Raw genomic sequence first — 18,650 nt, forward strand, 5'->3', positions numbered from 1 at the left:
CAGTGAGGTGCTTTGGGGCTCCGGTTAGGGGTCCTTTCCCAGTGTTGGGAATGCTCTGCATCACTTTCTTGGCATAGAAGAGTTCCTAGTGGATTTCCACTCATATGGTACAGGTATTACTATTCACGTGGCATCCAAATCCATGTTTTACTGGTCCTCTGACTTCTAATCTAAGGTGATGGAGGCTTGATGTTACTCTGTTCTGGTGACTTGTCCTCACTGTTCCCCTTGTGTCTGGAGCTTGTGGCTAGTTGGACAGCTAGCTCAGCATATTAATGCTCTGTGGCTACTCCGTACTGTAGCAAACCGAGGGTTGCTAGTTCGATTCCCGGCAAGGTCTACTCAGCCTTTCCTCCTTTCAAGGTTGATAAAATGAGCAGCGCCCTGTGTCCCTTAAGGTGGATTAGCCGCACTTTCAAGCACAGTCATGTTAAGGTGGCTTGGACGCCTGTTAGCTCTAGTGTCCTTTTATGGCCCTGGCTCTTTGGAGTGTTGAGCTCCTGCAGGAGGAGGTCTCTTCCCTTTGGGTCGGGACTTGCTCTTATTATCCGGGTTATTCTGGATTTTTTCCCTGGGAGGTCTTTTTTTTTTTTATATATATCAGATGAGGGATTTATGTTCCTGGAAGATTGTTTAATCTAAACATTTGTGGGGCCCGAGCTTCTTGTCCTTATCTTCCGGCTGTTGAGAGTTTTACTCTGCGTTTTCTCTTTGTGGATCCCGCTGCGGGATGTTACCGGACCTTATGATCCTAGGACTGGCCGTGGGGGTTCCAGTTTCTGGGGTACTCGGGCTTATCCCTTGTTCTGGCTGTTCTGTTCTACACTTTTGCGCCTGGTATGTGTGCTAGCAAGATGGTGTTTTAAGGGGTTCTTCCGTGTACGTCTGTGATGTGGCCTTGTGTCCTCTCTGTTCTTGCTATGACTTCCTGTCGTTCTCTTCAGGGGGCTCGTTGTCCTCCATACGGAGGTGTGGTTCCTTTTTTAGGGGCCTCTCCCATGTTCAGGAGGTCGGAACAGATATTTATCCGATTCGGGGATTGGTCTGCTCTTTGAGTTCCTGTCCATCTGGGGAGCTGCTGGCTCCGCATTGAGACTTAGTCGGGTGGCTTTGCTAGATCTCCTTAGGTCTAACGCCTGCTCGATTGTATTTAGGTTGAAGTGGCTGTGTCCATTCTTACGCCCTTTTGGGGGCTGGTCTTGGGGTTCCTTTCGGTTCCCTTGCTTTCAGATTTGCCATTGCTTGGGCTGGTCCGGCTAGGTGTAGGATCTGAGATCTGTTGTTCATCCTCAGGTCTTGGGGGTAACAGTGGACCTTCTTTTTTATAGGTTCTGTGCCTCTCCCCCTTTGAGATCTGTGAGTAGGCTTGGCGGCCTGGATTGCCTGAGTGTCTTCTGTCTTGGAGGTTGGGCAGTCTGCTATTTTGTGAGGCCACTTCTTCCTTACGGATAGTGTTTTTTTCTGTGTCTTCCTAAGGATGACAGCATGTTACTAGACTCATGTTTTTTTCTCTGAGTTTGCTACTTGTTATTTCTGTTTGCTCAGTCTCCGAGTTCTGACGACTTTGTCATCAGCTGTCTTTTTGGATGCTGTTGCACAATGTTTGGGAGAGGTTTCTTCTCCTTGATTATGCCTGGTTGCTCCTTGTGGGTTGGGTGTCTCCTTTTGTTCTCGGGATCCTTTTGGGTCTCTGTGGACTTGGCCTTCTTTTGAAGGTTTTTTTTTCCTTTATTGGATCTTGCTGTACCTTTTGGGTTCCCCTTTGGCTCACCCTTGTCCTCTTCCTTCAGGGGACTTTGATACTCTACTAGTAAGGGTTGTGTGGGGACCGACTGCTCGGCGACGGTTCTCCTGGAGGAGTGTTGGCTCAGTGAGTCTGCTTTGCGGTCACTAGTTAGGCTTTTGGACTATTTGCGGGTCAGTGTCCTTGGGGCTTTTTCCTTCTATTTTTTTTGCCCGGGTCCAACTAAGCGGGTTTGGTTGGCTTGTGGTTTTTCAGGCCTGGTGCCCTCAGAATGGGCTGCCTATTGTACCCTCCCGTCTTTGCATTCAGTGTCCTATATAGCTTGGGTATTTTTTTTCCCAAAAATAAAGAATGCAGCTGTGGACTCTTTCCATTTATGAAGAAAAACTTAAAATTATGCTTACCTGATAATTTTCTTTTCTTCAGGTGGAAAGAGTCCACAGTTTCCCACCCGTATTTTTTCTGTGGGGCATCTCTTTTTTTTTTTTTTTATATTCTTCAGGCACCTTTTCACCCTGATATTTCTTCTACTGTTCCTTGTTCCTCGGCAGAATGACTAGGGGATGAGGGAAGTGGGAGGAGTATTTAAGCCTTTGGCTGGGGTGTCTTTGCCTCCTCCTGGTGGCCAGGTTCTTATTTCCCAAAAGTAATGAATGCAGCTGTGGACTCTTTCCATCATCAGGTAAGCATAATTTAAGTTTTTGCAATGTTTTCAAATTCAATTTAATAGAAAATTGAACACCACTTATGAAAAGCTTTTACTATGCAGGGCTCTGCAGCTTCCCATATACCTTGCCTGAAGACAAATTAAATTGCTTTATTTTAAATCCCAGAAACACATTTACAACAGCTTTGCAAAAGGCTTTTTGGACTTTAAAAATTCTACAGCCTTAACTTCTAGAAAAATAATTTTGGCGTTACTTGCACCATATCTTGGCTACTTTTTATTTAATATTAGTGTTACAATGTCAAGCCCCCATCACTGGTATAAAAAGAAAAAAGTTTAAAACATTATTCAAATCACTACAATAAGTATGAAACGTGTATGCAAAACTTGCAGTTTTTTTGTATTGAACTAAATTATCCAGTTACTGTTTATTATTATCATCATCATCAGGTATTTATAAAGCGCCAGCAGATGACTGTTTACTCTTTTTAGTGGTTTTAATCATTCTAAGTAGTCTAATGCAGTGTTTCTCACTCCAGTCCTCAGGTACCCCTAACACACTGGTTTTCAAACCTGTCATCACTAACAGGCCAGATTTTCAGGATCACCTTGGATGAGAGCAAGTAAAATACCCAGGGACATTGTACACTACATTTTTTTCTCCAACATTGGTGTGTCCGGTCCACGGCGTCATCCATAACTTGTGGGAATATTCTCTTCCCCAACAGGAAATGGAAAAGAGCACAGCAAAAGCTGTCCATATAGTCCCTCCTAGGCTCCGCCCACCCCAGTCATTCTCTTTGCCGTTGCACAGGCAACATCTCCACGGAGATGGTGAAGAGTATGTGGTGTTTAGTTGTAGTTTTTTATTCTACTATCAAGAGTTTGTTATTTTAAAATAGTGCTGGTATGTACTATTTACTCAGAAACAGAAAAGGATGAAGAGTTCTGTTTGTGAGAGGAATATGATTTTAGCAGCAGTAACTAAAATCGTTTGCTGTTTCCACATAGGACTGTTGAGATGAGATATCTTCAGTTGGGGGAAACAGTTAGCAGACTTCTCTGCTTAAGGTATGACTAGCCATATTTCTAACAAGACTGTGTAATGCTGGAAGGCTGTCATTTTTCCCCTCATGGGGACCGGTAAGCCATTTTCTTAGTCTCAAACAGAATAAAGGGCTTAATATGGGCTATAAAACTGGTAGACACTTTTATGGGCTAGATCGATTGCTTTATTTGGGCATTTTATACAGCTTGAGGTTAAAATTCACACTTTATAACTTTGGGGAACGTTATTTTCATGGCAGGCACTGGCTTAGACTCCTTCCTAGTCAGGAAGGGCCTTCTTTGTAGTAGGCAGAGCCTCATTTTCGCGCCATTACTGCGCAGTTACTTTTGAGAGCAGGACATGCAGATGCATGTGTATGGGTCTGGAAGTAGTTGAAAAGGTCCCTACAAGACTTCATTTGGTATCGTATACCCCCCTGGGTTTGGTAAAGTCGCAGCAAAGGCTGTAGCTGGGACTGTAGAGGGGTTAAAACTATAAACGGCTCCGGTTTTCATTTTAAGGGTTAAAGGTCTGAAATTTGGGGTGCAATGCTTTGAGTGCTTTAAGACACTGTGGTAAAAATTTGGTTAAGATTGAACAATTCCTTCTTAGTTTTTCACATATTCAGTAAAAAAGTGTGCCCTGTTTAAAATTTAGAGACAGTAACGGTTTTATTTTAAAACGGTTTTTGTACTTTATTGACAAGTTTAAGCCTGTTTAACATGACTGTGTTTTCAGATAAACTATGTTCTGTATGTATGGAAGCCAATGTGTCTCCCCCTTCAAAATTGTGTGATAATTGTGCCATAACGTCCAAACAAAGTAAGGACAGTACTGCCACAGATAGTAAAGTTGCCCAAGATGATTCATCAGATGAAGGGAGTAGACATAGTTCTACATCATCTCCTTCTGTGTCTATACCAGTTATGCCCGCGCAGGCAACCCCTAGTACTTCTAGCGCGCCAATGCTTGTTACTATGCAACAATTGACGGCAGTAATGGATAACTCCATAGCAAATATTTTATCCAAAATGCCTGCATTTCAGAGAAAGCGCGATTGCTCTGTTTTAAACACTGTAGAGCAAGAGGGCGCTGATGATAATTACTCTGTCATACCCTCACACCAATCTGAAGTGGCCATGAGGGAGGTTTTGTCAGATGGGGAAATTTCTGATTCAGAGTAGAATTTCTCAACAGGCAGAACCTGATGTTGTGACATTTAAATTAGAGCATCTCCGCGCACTGCTTAAGGAGGTGCTATCTACTCTGGATGATTGTGACAACCTGGTCATTCCAGAAAAATTGTGCAAGATGGACAAGTTCCTAGAGGTTCCGGTGCACCCCGACGCTTTTCCTATACCCAAGCGGGTGGCGGACATAGTGAATAAGGAGTGGGAAAAGCCCGGTATACCCTTTGTCCCCCCTCCTATATTTAAGAAATTATTTCCTATGGTCGACCCCAGAAAGGACTTATGGCAGACAGTCCCTAAGGTCGAGGGGGCAGTTTCTACACTAGCCAAGCGCACTACTATTCCTATTGAGGATAATTGTGTTTTCAAAGATCCTATGGATAAAAAATTGGAGGGTTTGCTTAAAAAGATTTTTGTACAGCAAGGTTACCTCCTGCAACCTATTTCGTGCATTATTCCTGTCACTACAGCAGCGTGGTTCTGGTTCGAGGAACTAGAAAAGTCGCTCAGTAAAGAGACTCCGTATGAGGAGGTTATGGACAGAATTCACGCACTTAAGTTAGCTAATTCCTTTATTTTAGATGCCGCTTTGCAGTTAGCTAGATTAGCGGCGAAAAATTCAGGGTTTGCAATTGTGGCGCGCAGAACGCTCTGGCTAAAGTCTTGGTCAGTGGATGTATCTTCCAAGACAAAATTGCTTAATATCCCTTTCAAGGGCAAAACCCTTTTTGGGCCAGAATTGAAAGAGATTATCTCAGTCATCACTGGGGGTAAGGGCCATGCCCTCCCACAAGATAGGCCTTTCAAGGCCAAGAATAAGTCTAATTTTCGTTCCTTTCGCAATTTCAGGAACGGACCGGCCTCCAACTCTGCAGCCTCTAGACAAGAGGGTAATGCTTCACAAACCAAACCAGCTTGGAAACCGATGCAAGGCTGGAACAAGGGTAAGCAGGCCAAGAAGCCTGCTGCTGCTACCAAAACAGCATTAAGGAGTAGCCCCCGATCTGGGACTGGATCTAGTAGGGGGCAGACTCTCTCTCTTCGCTCAGGCTTGGGCAAGAGATGTTCAGGATCCCTGGGCACTAGAAATAGTTTCTCAGGGTTATCTTCTGGAATTCAAGGAACTACCCCCAAGGGGAAGGTTCCACATATCTCACTTATCTTCAAAACAAATAAAGAGACAGGCATTTTTCCATTGTGTAGAAGACCTGTTAAAAATGGGAGTGATACACCCAGTTTCAACTGTGGAACAAGGACTGGGGTTTTTACTCAGATCTGTTTGTAGTTCCCAAAGAAAGAGGGAACCTTCAGACCAATTCTGGATTTAAAGATTCTAAACAAATTTCTCAGAGTGCCATCGGTCAAAATGGAAACTATTCGAACGATTTTACCTACAATCCAGGAGGGTCAATTTATGACTACCGCGGATCTAAAGGATGCGTATCTACATACAGATCATCATCAGTTCCTAAGGTTCGCCTTTCTGAACAAACATTACCAGTTTGTGGCTCTCCCATTCGGGCTAGCCACTGCTCTCGGGTCCCTTCTAGCGGTTCTAAGACCAAGGGGCATTGCAGTGGCACCTTATTTGGACGACATTCTGATACAAGCGTTGTCTCTGTCAAAGGCAAAGGCTCACACAGACATCGTTCTGGCCTTTCTCAGATCTCACGGGTGGGAGGTGAACATAGAAAAAAAAAAAAGTTCCCTGTCTCCGTCGACAAGAGTTCCTTTCTTGGGGACAATAATAGATTCTGTAGAAATGAAGATTTTCCTGACAGATGTCAGAAAGTCAAAGCTTCTAAACGCTTGTCAAGTTTCTTCACTCTGTTCCACGTCCTTCCATAGCTCAGTGCATGGAAGTAGTAGGGTTGATGGTTGCAGCAATGGACATAGTTCCTTTTGCGCGAATTCATCTAAGACCATTACAACTGTGCATGCTGAAACAGTGGAATGGGGACTTTACAGACTTGTCTCCAGTGATTTAGAAGACCAGAGATTCACTCCGTTGGTGGCTAACCCAGGATCACCTGTCCCAGGGAATGAGCTTCCGCAGACCGGAGTGGGTCATCGTCACGACCGACGCGTCTAGTGGGCTGGGGCGCGGTCTGGGACTCCCTGAAAGCTCAGGGTCTATGGTCTCGGGAAGAGTCTCTTCTCCCGATAAACATTCTGGAACTGAGAGCGATATTCAATACTCTCAGGGCTTGGCCTCAACTAGCAAAGGCCAGATTCATAAGATTCCAATCAGACAACATGACGACTATTGCTTACATCAACCATCAGGGGGGAACAAGGAGTTCCCTGGCGATGAGCGAAGTGACCAAAATCATAAAATGGGCGGAGGATCACTCCTGCCACCTATCTGCGATCCACATCCCAGGAGTGGAAAACTGGGAGGCGGATTATCTGAGTCGTCAGACATTCCATCAGGGGGAGTGGGAACTCCACCCGGAGATATTTGCCCAGTTGACCCAATTATGGGGCATTCCAGACATGGATTTAATGGCGTCTCGTCAGAACTTCAAGGTTCCTTGCTACGAGTCCAGATCCAGGGATCCCAAGGCGACTCTAGTGGATGCATTAGTAGCGCCTTGGACCTTCAACCTAGCTTATGTGTTTCCACCGTTTCCTCTCATTCCCAGGCTGGTAGCCAGGATCAAACAGGAGAGGGCCTCAGTGATTTTGGTAGCTCCTGCGTGGCCACGCAGGACTTGGTATGCAGACCTGGTGAATATGTCATCGGCTCCACCATGGAAGCTACCTTTGAGACAGGGTATTCTAGTACAGGGTCCATTCGAACATCCAAATCTAGTCTCTCTCCAGCTGACGGCTTGGAAATTGAACGCTTGATTTTATCTAAGCGTGGGTTTTCGGATTCTGTGATAGATACTCTGGTACAAGCCAGAAAACCTGTAACTAGAAAAAATTTACCATAAAATATGGAAAAGATATATCTGTTGGTGTGAATCCAAGGGATTCTCATGGAGTAAGATTAAAATTCCTAGGATCCTTTCCTTTCTCCAAGGTTTGGATAAGGGATTATCTGTCTTGTTACACAAACGACTGGCAGCTGTGCCAGATGTTCAAGCTTTTGTTCAGGCTTTGGTCAGGATCAAGCCTGTTTACAGACCTTTGACTCCTCCCTGGAGTCTGAATTTAGTTCTTTCAGTTCTTCAAGGGGTTCCGTTTGAACCTCTACATTCCATAGATTTCAAGATGTTATCTTGGAAAGTTCTGTTTTTGGTTGCTATTTCTTCTGCTAGAAGAGTTTTCTGAGTTATCTGCTCTGCAGTGTAATCCGCCCTATCTGGTGTTCCATTCAAATAAGGTTGTTTTGCGTACTAAACCTGGTTTCCTTCCAAAGGTTGTTTCCAACAAAAATATTAACCAGGAAATAGTTGTGCCTTCTTTGTGTCCGAATCCAGTTTCAAAGAAGGAACGTTTGTTACATAAATTTAGATGTAGTACGTGCTTTAAAGTTCTATTTAGAAGCAACAAAGGTTTCAGACAAACGTCTTCTCTGTTTGTCGTTTATTCTGGCAAGAGGAGAGGTCAAAAGGCTACTGCTACCTCTCTTTCCTTTTGGCTGAAAAGCATCATCCGATTGGCTTACGAGACTGCCGGACGGCAGCCTCCTGAACGAATCACAGCTCACTCTACTAGGGCTGTGGCTTCCACATGGGCCTTCAAGAACGAGGCTTCTGTTGATCAGATATGTAAGGCAGCGACTTGGTCTTCCCTGCACACTTTTGCCAAATTCTACAAATTTGATACTTTTGCTTCTTCGGAGGCTATTTTTGGGAGAAAGGTTTTGCAAGCCGTGGTGCCTTCCGTTTAGGTAACCTGATTGGCTCCCTCCCTTCATCCGTGTCCTAAAGCTTTGGTATTGGTTCCCACAAGTTATGGATGACGCCGTGGACCGGACACACCAATGTTGGAGAAAACAGAATTTATGCTTACCTGATAAATTACTTTCTCCAACGGTGTGTCCGGTCCACGGCCCGCCCTGGTTTTTTAATCAGGTTTGATGAATTTCTTTCTTTAACTACAGTCACCACGTCACCCTATAGTTTCTCCTGTTTTTTTCTCCTGTCCGTCGGTCGAATGACTGGGGTGGGCGGAGCCTAGGAGGGACTATATGGACAGCTTTTGCTGTGCTCTTTGCCATTTCCTGTTGGGGAAGAGAATATTCCCACAAGTTATGGATGACGCCGTGGACCGGACACACCGTTGGAGAAAGTAATTTATCAGGTAAGCATAAATTCTGTTTTTTCTTTGCATAAATGTTTTGTAGATGATCCATTTAGATAGCCCATCTGGGAGTGTTAGTAAAATTAAGCAAAACTATACATTTTTACAAAAACATTGTGCTGATTTTCAGACTCCTAACCAAGCACCAGTGTTAGATGTATACACGCGTTTACAGACTATTGCTGGCTCCTGTTTATGTTATCTGTCTTTTCATAAGCAGGGAATTGGAGGGAGTCTGCTCTTCTTGTTTTCCAGCACTTTTCACTGGGTGTCCCAGTCAACCTAATCAACAGTGCTAAACTGGGAGCTTCTAAGTAAGTTTTTAAAAGGTTTTGTACTATTACATGCAGTTATATGAAAACTGATGTGTAATGTCCCTTTAACTAATTAGCTGATATAACCTATGCTACAGTTGATATATTCTTAATGTCTGGTCTGTTAGGGAGTACTGAGGACAGGTTTGAAAACCAGTGCCCTAACAGGACAGATTTTCATGATATCTTAACTAGAGAACAAGTTAAATAATCAGCAACCATGGTTACCAACCTGCTCTCACCCATCAGCTCATTGTGTCACATGTGCTCTAGTTCAGATATCATGACAATCTGGTCTGTTAGGGGTTCCTGAGGACTGGGGTTGAGAAACACTATTCTAATGCATTGGAATATATTAGAAGAGCAAAATCATCTTCTGAGCTGCTATACAATGGATCTGCATGAAAATTCTGCTCGACTAAAAAAGAAGGGACCAATGTGTGCTATTGTATGTAGGTATGGTGTAAAAAAGCACATTTACTACAAAACATAATTCAAGATAAACATATAAAAGGACAAATTGATGATGTATATCTTACAGGGTGTTGTTCATTTAAAGAGACTTTAATTAGCATTTGTTCTTGCATGCATTTAAAATAAAGTTTTTAATATTATAGAATGAAAAAAAAAACACAAAAAGGAGAAAATACAAATGATGTAAAACAGGGGGAACATGACAGAAGCGACTAGTCTATTCCCCACTGTGAATAGTAACCATGCTGTTGTAGTTGTTGCTTTAATTGCTAGAATACTGCTCTTTATGTATTTATAACTAGGCTAGTGTGCTCCAATACAGGTGCTCAAAAGGCCATGGACTGGCAAGATTTGTTACAGAATAAACCTGCCTGAACCAATAAAGGACTATAAACACACAGGAATATACTTTAAAACTGGTTTGTCTCCAGCTCTTGAACAACCCTAGCCTTGTTATAGAAACATAAACAGCAGTATTATTACAAAAGCATGGTTCCTATTCACCATGCTTCTGTTTTACCTCTTGTGCCTGCAGCTCTTAAATTCGATCTCTTATTTAAACCCATTACTGGTGCTGGTTGGTGAAGCTCCACATCTTCCTACTGGGTGCGATCATACTCTCAGGTATTCTTGCCCTCTGTGACATAAGCGGTGCACATTCACAGTGACATTACTGTGCATAGGTAGCATGCATAATACAGAGCAGGAGAGCTTTACATTCCTGAATTACTCTATTATTCACAAAAGTCTCTCTTATGTACGTTCTGCAACTTTTAAAAAGGTCCATAAAAGCTGCAAACATATAAACCCCTCAACTGAAGTACAAGAACATTCACATCTGCACAGGGTGCAAAAAACGTTTCGAGCTGGGGTGGACAGGGGTGAATGTAAACGCCCCTTTCTGCCCCAGCTTGATAAATCAAGCCCATAGTATGAAGATGAAGCGCTTCACCAACCTGTAGAGATAAATTAAGTGAATTGCTCTAAAGAGAACTACAGGCATAGGAGAATAGCTAGGGAATATTAAAAAAAATTAAAGTTATGTCCAGCAATTGAATGTCCCTTTAAAAGGATATAAAACAGCCTTTCATTGTTGTAATAAAGTCCCAAAACAGTGGCTTATACTTAATAGAAACCATTGCAATTTGTATTCATAATTTTAAAAGTGTTTTACCTTTTATTTCTTTGTTTTTAACTAAATTTGTACAGGGCCCACAAGGGGCTACAATCTTTACAGAAAGGCAAAGGAGTCATTTTCCCTTTGAAGTTCTTGCTAGGATTTTTGTTGTTTGTGGTTTTTACCCACCAGGCCCTCTCTCTCTGTTTTTTTTTTTAGTTTGACTTTGATTTAGTATTTTTGTTTAAAGGAGCACTGTTTTGTATCCATTTAAAGTTTATCTTATAGCACTTCCTAGACACTCACTTTACAATAATGTGTGTTTGGGTTAGAACATAAGACCCACCTGCAATTCTTCAGTTTATTTTCATGTTCACATTTTCTATACCTTCATTTTAAATACAAAATTAAAAAAAATATATATATTTAAAACATCTTTTAAAATGCATGAAAGAATTTGTGTTCCTCGTCCCTTTAACTTCTCCCAATATTAACAGTAATTAGTCATAAATTATGGCAAATTATAATACAAATAATTGTGGCTTTTGAAGGCAGCAGCATCTTCACCCTCTCTCCCTTCATCCTTCCATGCAACAGGCTTTGTATGGATAAATTCAGCTCTCTCAGGAAGAAAGGACAGGATCTCTGCAATACCCTGTAGGATGCCTCTTGTTAAACACAAGAGAGATGCAACTAGAAAATTACTTTGCAGGTTTGGGCTTGTTGTAGATAAGGAAGTCAGAGATATCATGCCATATGTTACTGTCATCATAGAGATATGTCATGGATGACTGCAGAGATGGCTGCAGTGTCTGTCTGTGATACTCAAACAGCCAGAGCACAAAGCCCCAAACCAGTGCAGAGAAAATAGGAAACACATCATATCTGGGCTCCGGAATATAACCTTTTTCCACCGCCAGCCGTGAGAGACCAAAGAGTACACGCGACAGCAAGTACATGTTGATCTGCAAGGAAAGAATAGTGACAAAGTGATTAATGAGACCACCTCCCATGAATCACATACAAAGTAAAATGTTCAGAAAACTATTTTGGATCGGGTTACATTCTTTACACAGGCTACCTGGTGAAACCTACATTTATTTCCTTTAAAGTACTCTTGCTCATCTCCCTCTTATCAGCTTGTTTGTCTCCTTCTTTCAAAATAACAGCAAAGATGCACAGAAATCTTGTTCACCATAATATAGCAGCTAATCCATAAGTTAAATGATTTGCTCTAGCAAGTCTCAGTTTGCTTACTCTTGAACTGAAACACAATTTTAAAATTCCTGTCTTTCAGCACTTAGTAAAAGGACAAACACTTGTATAACTTATTTATAGACTAGTCTGACAGGACATGTAAATGTATCCTCATAATTTGCCAATTAAAACAAATTTGTATTGTTTTTTCCTGTGATAAAATAAATAGAATAAAATAAAGTAGTAAAATACAATTTATAAATCTAAAACAAGGTTGCTTAGTCTAACTGAAAAGGACAGAAAAAAGTAGAAAAAAAAAAAAAAAAAAAAAGGCCTAAAGTGTTTGTTTTCAGCAAGCAATAGTGCAATAAGTGTGTTTAGCTAAATTCAGCTCCAAAGCAGCAATGCACTACTGGGACCTAACTGAAAACACATGGTTAATTACAAAAGGCATCTGTGTACCCACCAGCTAGCTCATGGTAGTCAATTGTTGCTCCTGAGCCTACCTAGGTATGCGTTTCAACAAAGGATACCATAAAAACAAAGTAAGGAGGGATAATAGTCGAGAAAGTCCAGTGGCGGTGTGCTTTACACCACTACAGCTGATGCCTGGCATTGCGCAAGTGAGGCTTGTGTAAAGTGGCTTGACCATGGAAACCTATTTCATAAAGCGCCCGACAGTTATTGTGCTGATGTTGCTTCCTGAGCCAGTTTGATACTCTGTAGTGAGTGACACAACAGATAATAGGCCCCGCTTTGTGAGATTGCGTGGTCTACCACTCCATGGTAGAGCTGTTGTTGCTCCTAGACCCTTCCACTTCATAACAGCAGGACCAACAGTTGACAAGGGCAAATCTGGTAGCCAGAAATTTAACGGACTTGTAGCGAAGGTGGAATCCTATGACTATGCCACAAGTAACCAAGCTCTTCAGTACTACCCATTGTAATGCCAATGTTTGTCTATGGAGATTTCATGTCTATCTGCATTTGTTAGCAATGGGTGTGGCTGTAACTTTTCCATCTATTTTTGGAATACATTCATATCCAGGCTCTGGAAGTAAAACAATGTCATGGTGAACAGTAACCATGTGGCTATACTTCTGCTAGCAGTTTAATTGTCCTTGGAAGTGCCAATCCCACTAGTACTTTTCCAAATGAACCAAATTAAGAATTATGTATGGTAACCATGTCAAGGTGAATGATCATCATCATTAATAAAAAAAAGCAGAAAATGATTACAAAAAAGGAACACAAAGACTTTTCAATAAGGTATAGAACTGCTTGAAATCAGACCTCATATCATGAAGAAAAGCAACAGCAATAATTACAAAAGATGCTGTGACTTCCGCCACCCCCCCATTTCCAAATACAAAAATAAACAATTAAGGAGTATAGGTATATATAAAAGCCATCTGTACAAAGCCTGTAGAGCAGGAATGGTTACAGAGATAACCAATAAATCCGTGCCACATTGTGTTTGTTTGTGGCTGGCTATTGAGTGAATAAAAGGGACAGTAAAATAAAAATAAAAATTGTATCGGAATCACTACATTTTAGAAACAACTTTTTAAATTTACCTCTAATAAGCAAATATGAGAATAGAAGTACATAGGACAGCTATTTAAAAACTACATGATCAATCTGAATCGAGAAAAAAACATGGAGTTTCATGTCCTTTAAAAAAAAATACACAAAAAAATAAAATTACATCTAATAAAAGGAATTTGTCACAGATGTCTGAAGTCCGGTGAGTGCTTTATATAGAGCACTTATATTCTACAAAGGTAATTTTTGCTCTCTCTCCCTACAGGTGTTCCCTGTATTTCTGTATTTGCAGAAGAGACAAACACAATACAATATAGAATTGCAGAACATAAGAATTTTGTTTGACACTTTGTGCTCTGTATTTTAATTTACTTTAGAATTTGTCTTTTAAGTCTTATCACATGTAAACTTTGTACTTTCTACGTTATGGTAATGCATTTAGATTTTGCATACAGCAGTGTATTTAAGATCGTGATTTTACAAATTCCGATTGCACTTTGTATTTTTCTGTGAAACTAACAAAATTATGATGATGCTTTGCATATTTTTGAGTATATTTAAACTGCATTGCACTTTGAAACTACTGGGCTTATTTCACAAAGGCAAAAACACAAAGAAAAAATTCACTGGTCTAAAAAGGAGATTCTATAGTTCTGCCAGTCTTCATATTTTCTAAGCATTTTACAACCACATTTCTCACTGATTATTATAATTGACCCCTAACAAGAAGTTACCTGGCTGTTTATGTGGTTATTTTCTCCAAACACCAGCCAGCCTCCCACGCAGGCAGCCAGGAAGGAGTGAATTTGCCACTTGCTGCCGTGCAACTTTTCTTGAGCAGCCAGGAGCCCTTTATAGGTGAACACAAAGAAGGCCAGATTGCGGGAATGTGTGTATGTTGCCAGCAGGATGGCTTTCAACTTCTCTTTTAAACTACAAAAAGACAACAACATTTCAGATTATATACAGTAACCATAAAAGTTAAACATTTGATTTTGTTTAAAACGCAAACATATTCCTTACTTTAAATGCAGTACAATTTTTAATCTGTGCAGGAGAAACATTCATTCACAAGACCCTCTCAACCTTCATCTTACAAAACAGGTTACACTGTAACAGCCACACAGACAATTTATGTTTAAATATTTTTTACTATCAAATTTCTTGTTCATTGACAGTACAAAAGATTATCAATCAATTTTCCAAAGATACAGATATTAGAATATTAGAGGATAACAACTTTAACATAATCAAATAGAATTCCCCCATTTCTTCCTGTAACTCTTAGTACCCTTCAAATTTCCAAGGAAAACATGTTCGAATGTCACACAGACAATTTAAAGGGAAAGTCTTCTTGAAAATTGTTCCTGTCTAAGATAATCATCCCTTTATTACCTATTCTCCAGTTTTGCATAACCTACACTGTTATATTAATATACTTTTTACCTCTATGATTACCTGTATCTAAGCCCCTGCAGGCGTCCCCTTATCTGAGTGCTTTTTAGAATCTTGCATTTTAGCCAATCAGTGCTGGTTCTTTTATAATTGTCACTCTCCATGGGAGTGAGCATGATGTTATCTATATGTACATATAAATTAGCATTGTCTAGCTGTTGTGCAAGATTTAAAAAAAAAAAAAAAAAAAAAAACACAAATAAAGGATGGCCAGATGGGGCCTAGAAACAGGCAAACTTAGATGTTATAAAGTATATTTATTAAACAAGGTTGGTTACGCAAAGTTGGAGAATGGAAAGTAAATGCGTTATCTATCTTTTTAAACAATAGAAAGAAAAACCCATAGACTGGACCTTTTAAAAGACCATTTTGGTTCTCCCAAACCATTCTGGGGTTCCAAGTCAGTCAAAAAAAAAGTAAAAATAAAGTGCCAAAAGTGCCAGTTACTTAAAGTGAAAGTCAACCATAGTGTTTTTGAAACGCTAGGGTTGATTGTTGAAACAAATAAAGGGCACTTTCATTCATGAAGTATAAGATATTTCATGCAGAAAGTGCCTTTATTTGTTTCAACCGTTCACCGTTCTTAGCCGCTACGGCAGCCCACGGCCCAAAAACTTTTTGCTAAGAGGTGACATTTTCACCTCTTAGCCAATAGCCATGGGGTAAACCCGGCTCCCATGGGCGCCAAACCGGATTTACCGCACGGCTATTTGCCAAGAGGTGAAAATGTCACCGTGTGATGCCGTAGCGGCTAAGAACGGCGAATGGTTAAAGTATCTTATACTTCTTGAGTGAAAGTGCCCTTTATTTGTTTCAACAGTCAACCCTATAGTTTCAAAAACACTATGGTTGACTTTCACTTTAAAGGGACATAAACCCCAATTTTTTCTTTCATGATTCAGATAGAACATATAATTTGAAACAACTTTACAATGTATTTCTATTACCAAATTTTCTTTGTTTTCTTGTTATCCTTTGTTGAAAATCAGAAAAGTAAGTTCAGGAGTGTGCATGTGTCTGCAGTACTATATGGCAGCAGTTTTGCAACATTGTTATTATACATTAGCAAGAGCACTAGATGGAAACATTATTTCCTGTCATGTAGTGCTCCAGATGTGCATGCTACCCTATCTAGATAACTTCAACAAAGAAAGAACAAAAGAACAAGGCAATTTGACACTAGTAATAAATTGGAAACTTTTTACAAAAAAAATGTATTTTCTATCTCAATTCTGAAAGAAACAATTTTGGATTTTTAAAAAGGGACAGTATACACTCATTTTCATATAACTGCATGTAATAGACACTACTATAAAGAATAAGATGCACAGATACTGATATAAAAATCCAGTATAAAACTGTTTAAAAACTTACTTAGAAGCTGTCAGTTTGGCTCTGTTGAAAAGGTAGCTGGAACACCCACTACAAGTGGTTGTATAGCAAAAACAGCAGACACCCCCCCCCTTCCTTTGCATATGAAAAGACTCTTTACACAAACAGGAGCAAGCTGGAGTAGGTATACGCGAGTATAATTCTAAAGCTTTGTGGCTTGGTTAGGAGTCTGAAAATCAGCACAATGTTATTTAAAAATAAGCAAAACTATACATTTAATAAAAAAAAAAAAAAAAGCTGTATATGCTATATAAATTGATCATCTACAAAACGTTTATGCAAAGAAAAATCTAGTGTATTATGTCCCTTTAAAGGGATAGAATAGTCAAAATTTAAATGAGCATAAGTGCAATTCAATATTGAAAAGAACTATTTTTGTCATATACTTCTATTAGTAAAAATGTTTTTAGTAAAATTACAGTTTTTTTGCTGCATACACATATATGCTGAGTACCCCGTACACCAGCATACAAACACCACATGTTTTCAGTGAGTCAGCAGTGGATTGTATGACACAATTTAAGTCTTCGATTGTGCAATATACACCACTGCCAGTTCTCTGAGCAGTCATGGTGTTTCATACCTGAGAATGTGCTAAGCCACTGAAACAATTACTTTCACTAGAAGCATTTTTTGCTAATGGAAGTATAATGCAAAAACAGAATATTAATGAAAGATAGGGGCGTCCTATAAAACCAAAAAAATATAGCAGTGAGTAATAATATCAAATTATAAAAATGTCCTATAAATCAATTGATAAACTGAATACAGTGCATAATAGGTGCTTAAAGAGATAGTCAATGCCAGAATTTTTGTTGTTTAAAAAGAAAGATAATCCCTTTATTACCCATTCCCCAGTTTTGCATAATCAACGCTGTAATAATAATACACTTTTTACCTCTGTGATTACCTTGTATCTAAGCCTCTGCAAACTGTCCCTTTATTTCAGTTCTTTTGACAGACTTGCATTTTAGCCAATCAGTGTTGACTCCTTGGTAACTTTACGTGCGTGAGCTGAATGTTATCTATATGACATACATGAACAAACGTCCTCTATTGGTGAAAAACTGTCAAAATGCATTCAGATTAGAGACGGCCTCTTCAAGGTCTAAGAAATTAGCATATGAGTCTACCTAGGTTTAGCTTTCAACTAAGAATACCAAGAGAACAAATTAAAATTGGTGATAAAAGTAAATTGGAAAGTTGTTTAAAATTCGATGCCCTATTTGAATCATGAAAGTGTATTTTGGACTTGACAGTCCCTTTAAAAGTCCATAATAGATTAAGGCCTAGATTAAGGGGGTATGGTCCAACTCCCAGGATCAGCTATCTGTAGGTTAAAAACATAGACAGGGGCACCATGTGGCCTAGTATTGTTAAGAAACTAACATTTAATAAAAGAATAAAAACAAGAAATGCGTTTCTCAGCTCCAATGGTTGTTCATTTAATAAATGTACATTAATATTACACTTGCTATAAAATCCTTTAGTTTGACAAAGCCCAACCTTCAATTGGAGAGAGATTATATGAAGACGGTTGCTGACATTGTTGGTGCACTGCGGGAGGACAGTCTGCAGGATAACAGATTCCAGTCTGCGTTATTTGCATCATTTCACTCTGGTGCAACACCAAATGTTAGATGTGTAAATAGATATATACACTATCATTTGGCAATACTAGGCCATGTGGTGGCTCATCTTCCTTACACGTCGCTTTTCATCTGCTGCACCTCTCTGCCAATCCCTTTACTGGCTTTCTCTTGCCTCCAGGATTAAACACGAAATTCTGACTCTGACATACAAAGCCCTCAACTGCACTGCTCCCCTCTATATCTCTGAACCTGTCTCCAGATAGATACTCTCCCTCCCGTCCCCTTCGCTCTACTCATGACCTCCTACTCTACTCCTCTCTTGTTACCTCCTCACTCTCCCGTTTACAGGACTTCTCCAGACTGGCTCCCATCTTGTGGAACCCTCTGCCTCGCTCCACAAGACTCTCCCCTAGTTTTGATAGCTTCAAGCACTCCCTAAAGACTCTTCTGTTCAGGGATGCATACAACCTACACTAACCTTTCCTTATACTATCCGCCATGAACCTTCTTAGAATGTAAGCCTAAGAGACCAACTGCTTGCAGATCACCTTCACAATAGCTGACAACAACAGTGCGACTTTAGGCAGGGTCCTCTACCCATTTGATCCCAATAATTGCTACCTTGTATACCGCCTATGGTTATAAAGCTGTGGAATCTGTT

General features: G+C 40.3%; 1 protein-coding gene across 1 annotated transcript in view; it reads right to left on the minus strand.

Annotated features, from left to right (window-relative positions):
• Positions 1-9,760: 9,760 nt before the first annotated feature.
• PXMP4 (peroxisomal membrane protein 4) overlaps positions 9,761-18,650 on the minus strand; it is a 32,338-nt gene continuing 23,448 nt past the window's right edge. The window contains exons 3-4 of the mRNA XM_053712850.1: positions 14,285-14,483; positions 9,761-11,773 (exon numbers count right to left, since the gene is read on the minus strand). Of these exons, the coding sequence (XP_053568825.1) occupies positions 11,510-11,773; positions 14,285-14,483 (463 nt within the window). The 3' untranslated portion in view covers positions 9,761-11,509. The remainder of the gene's footprint in view (positions 11,774-14,284; positions 14,484-18,650) is intronic.

The sequence above is a fragment of the Bombina bombina genome, chromosome 1, assembly GCF_027579735.1.
Source record: "Bombina bombina isolate aBomBom1 chromosome 1, aBomBom1.pri, whole genome shotgun sequence".
Taxonomy (NCBI): domain Eukaryota; kingdom Metazoa; phylum Chordata; class Amphibia; order Anura; family Bombinatoridae; genus Bombina; species Bombina bombina.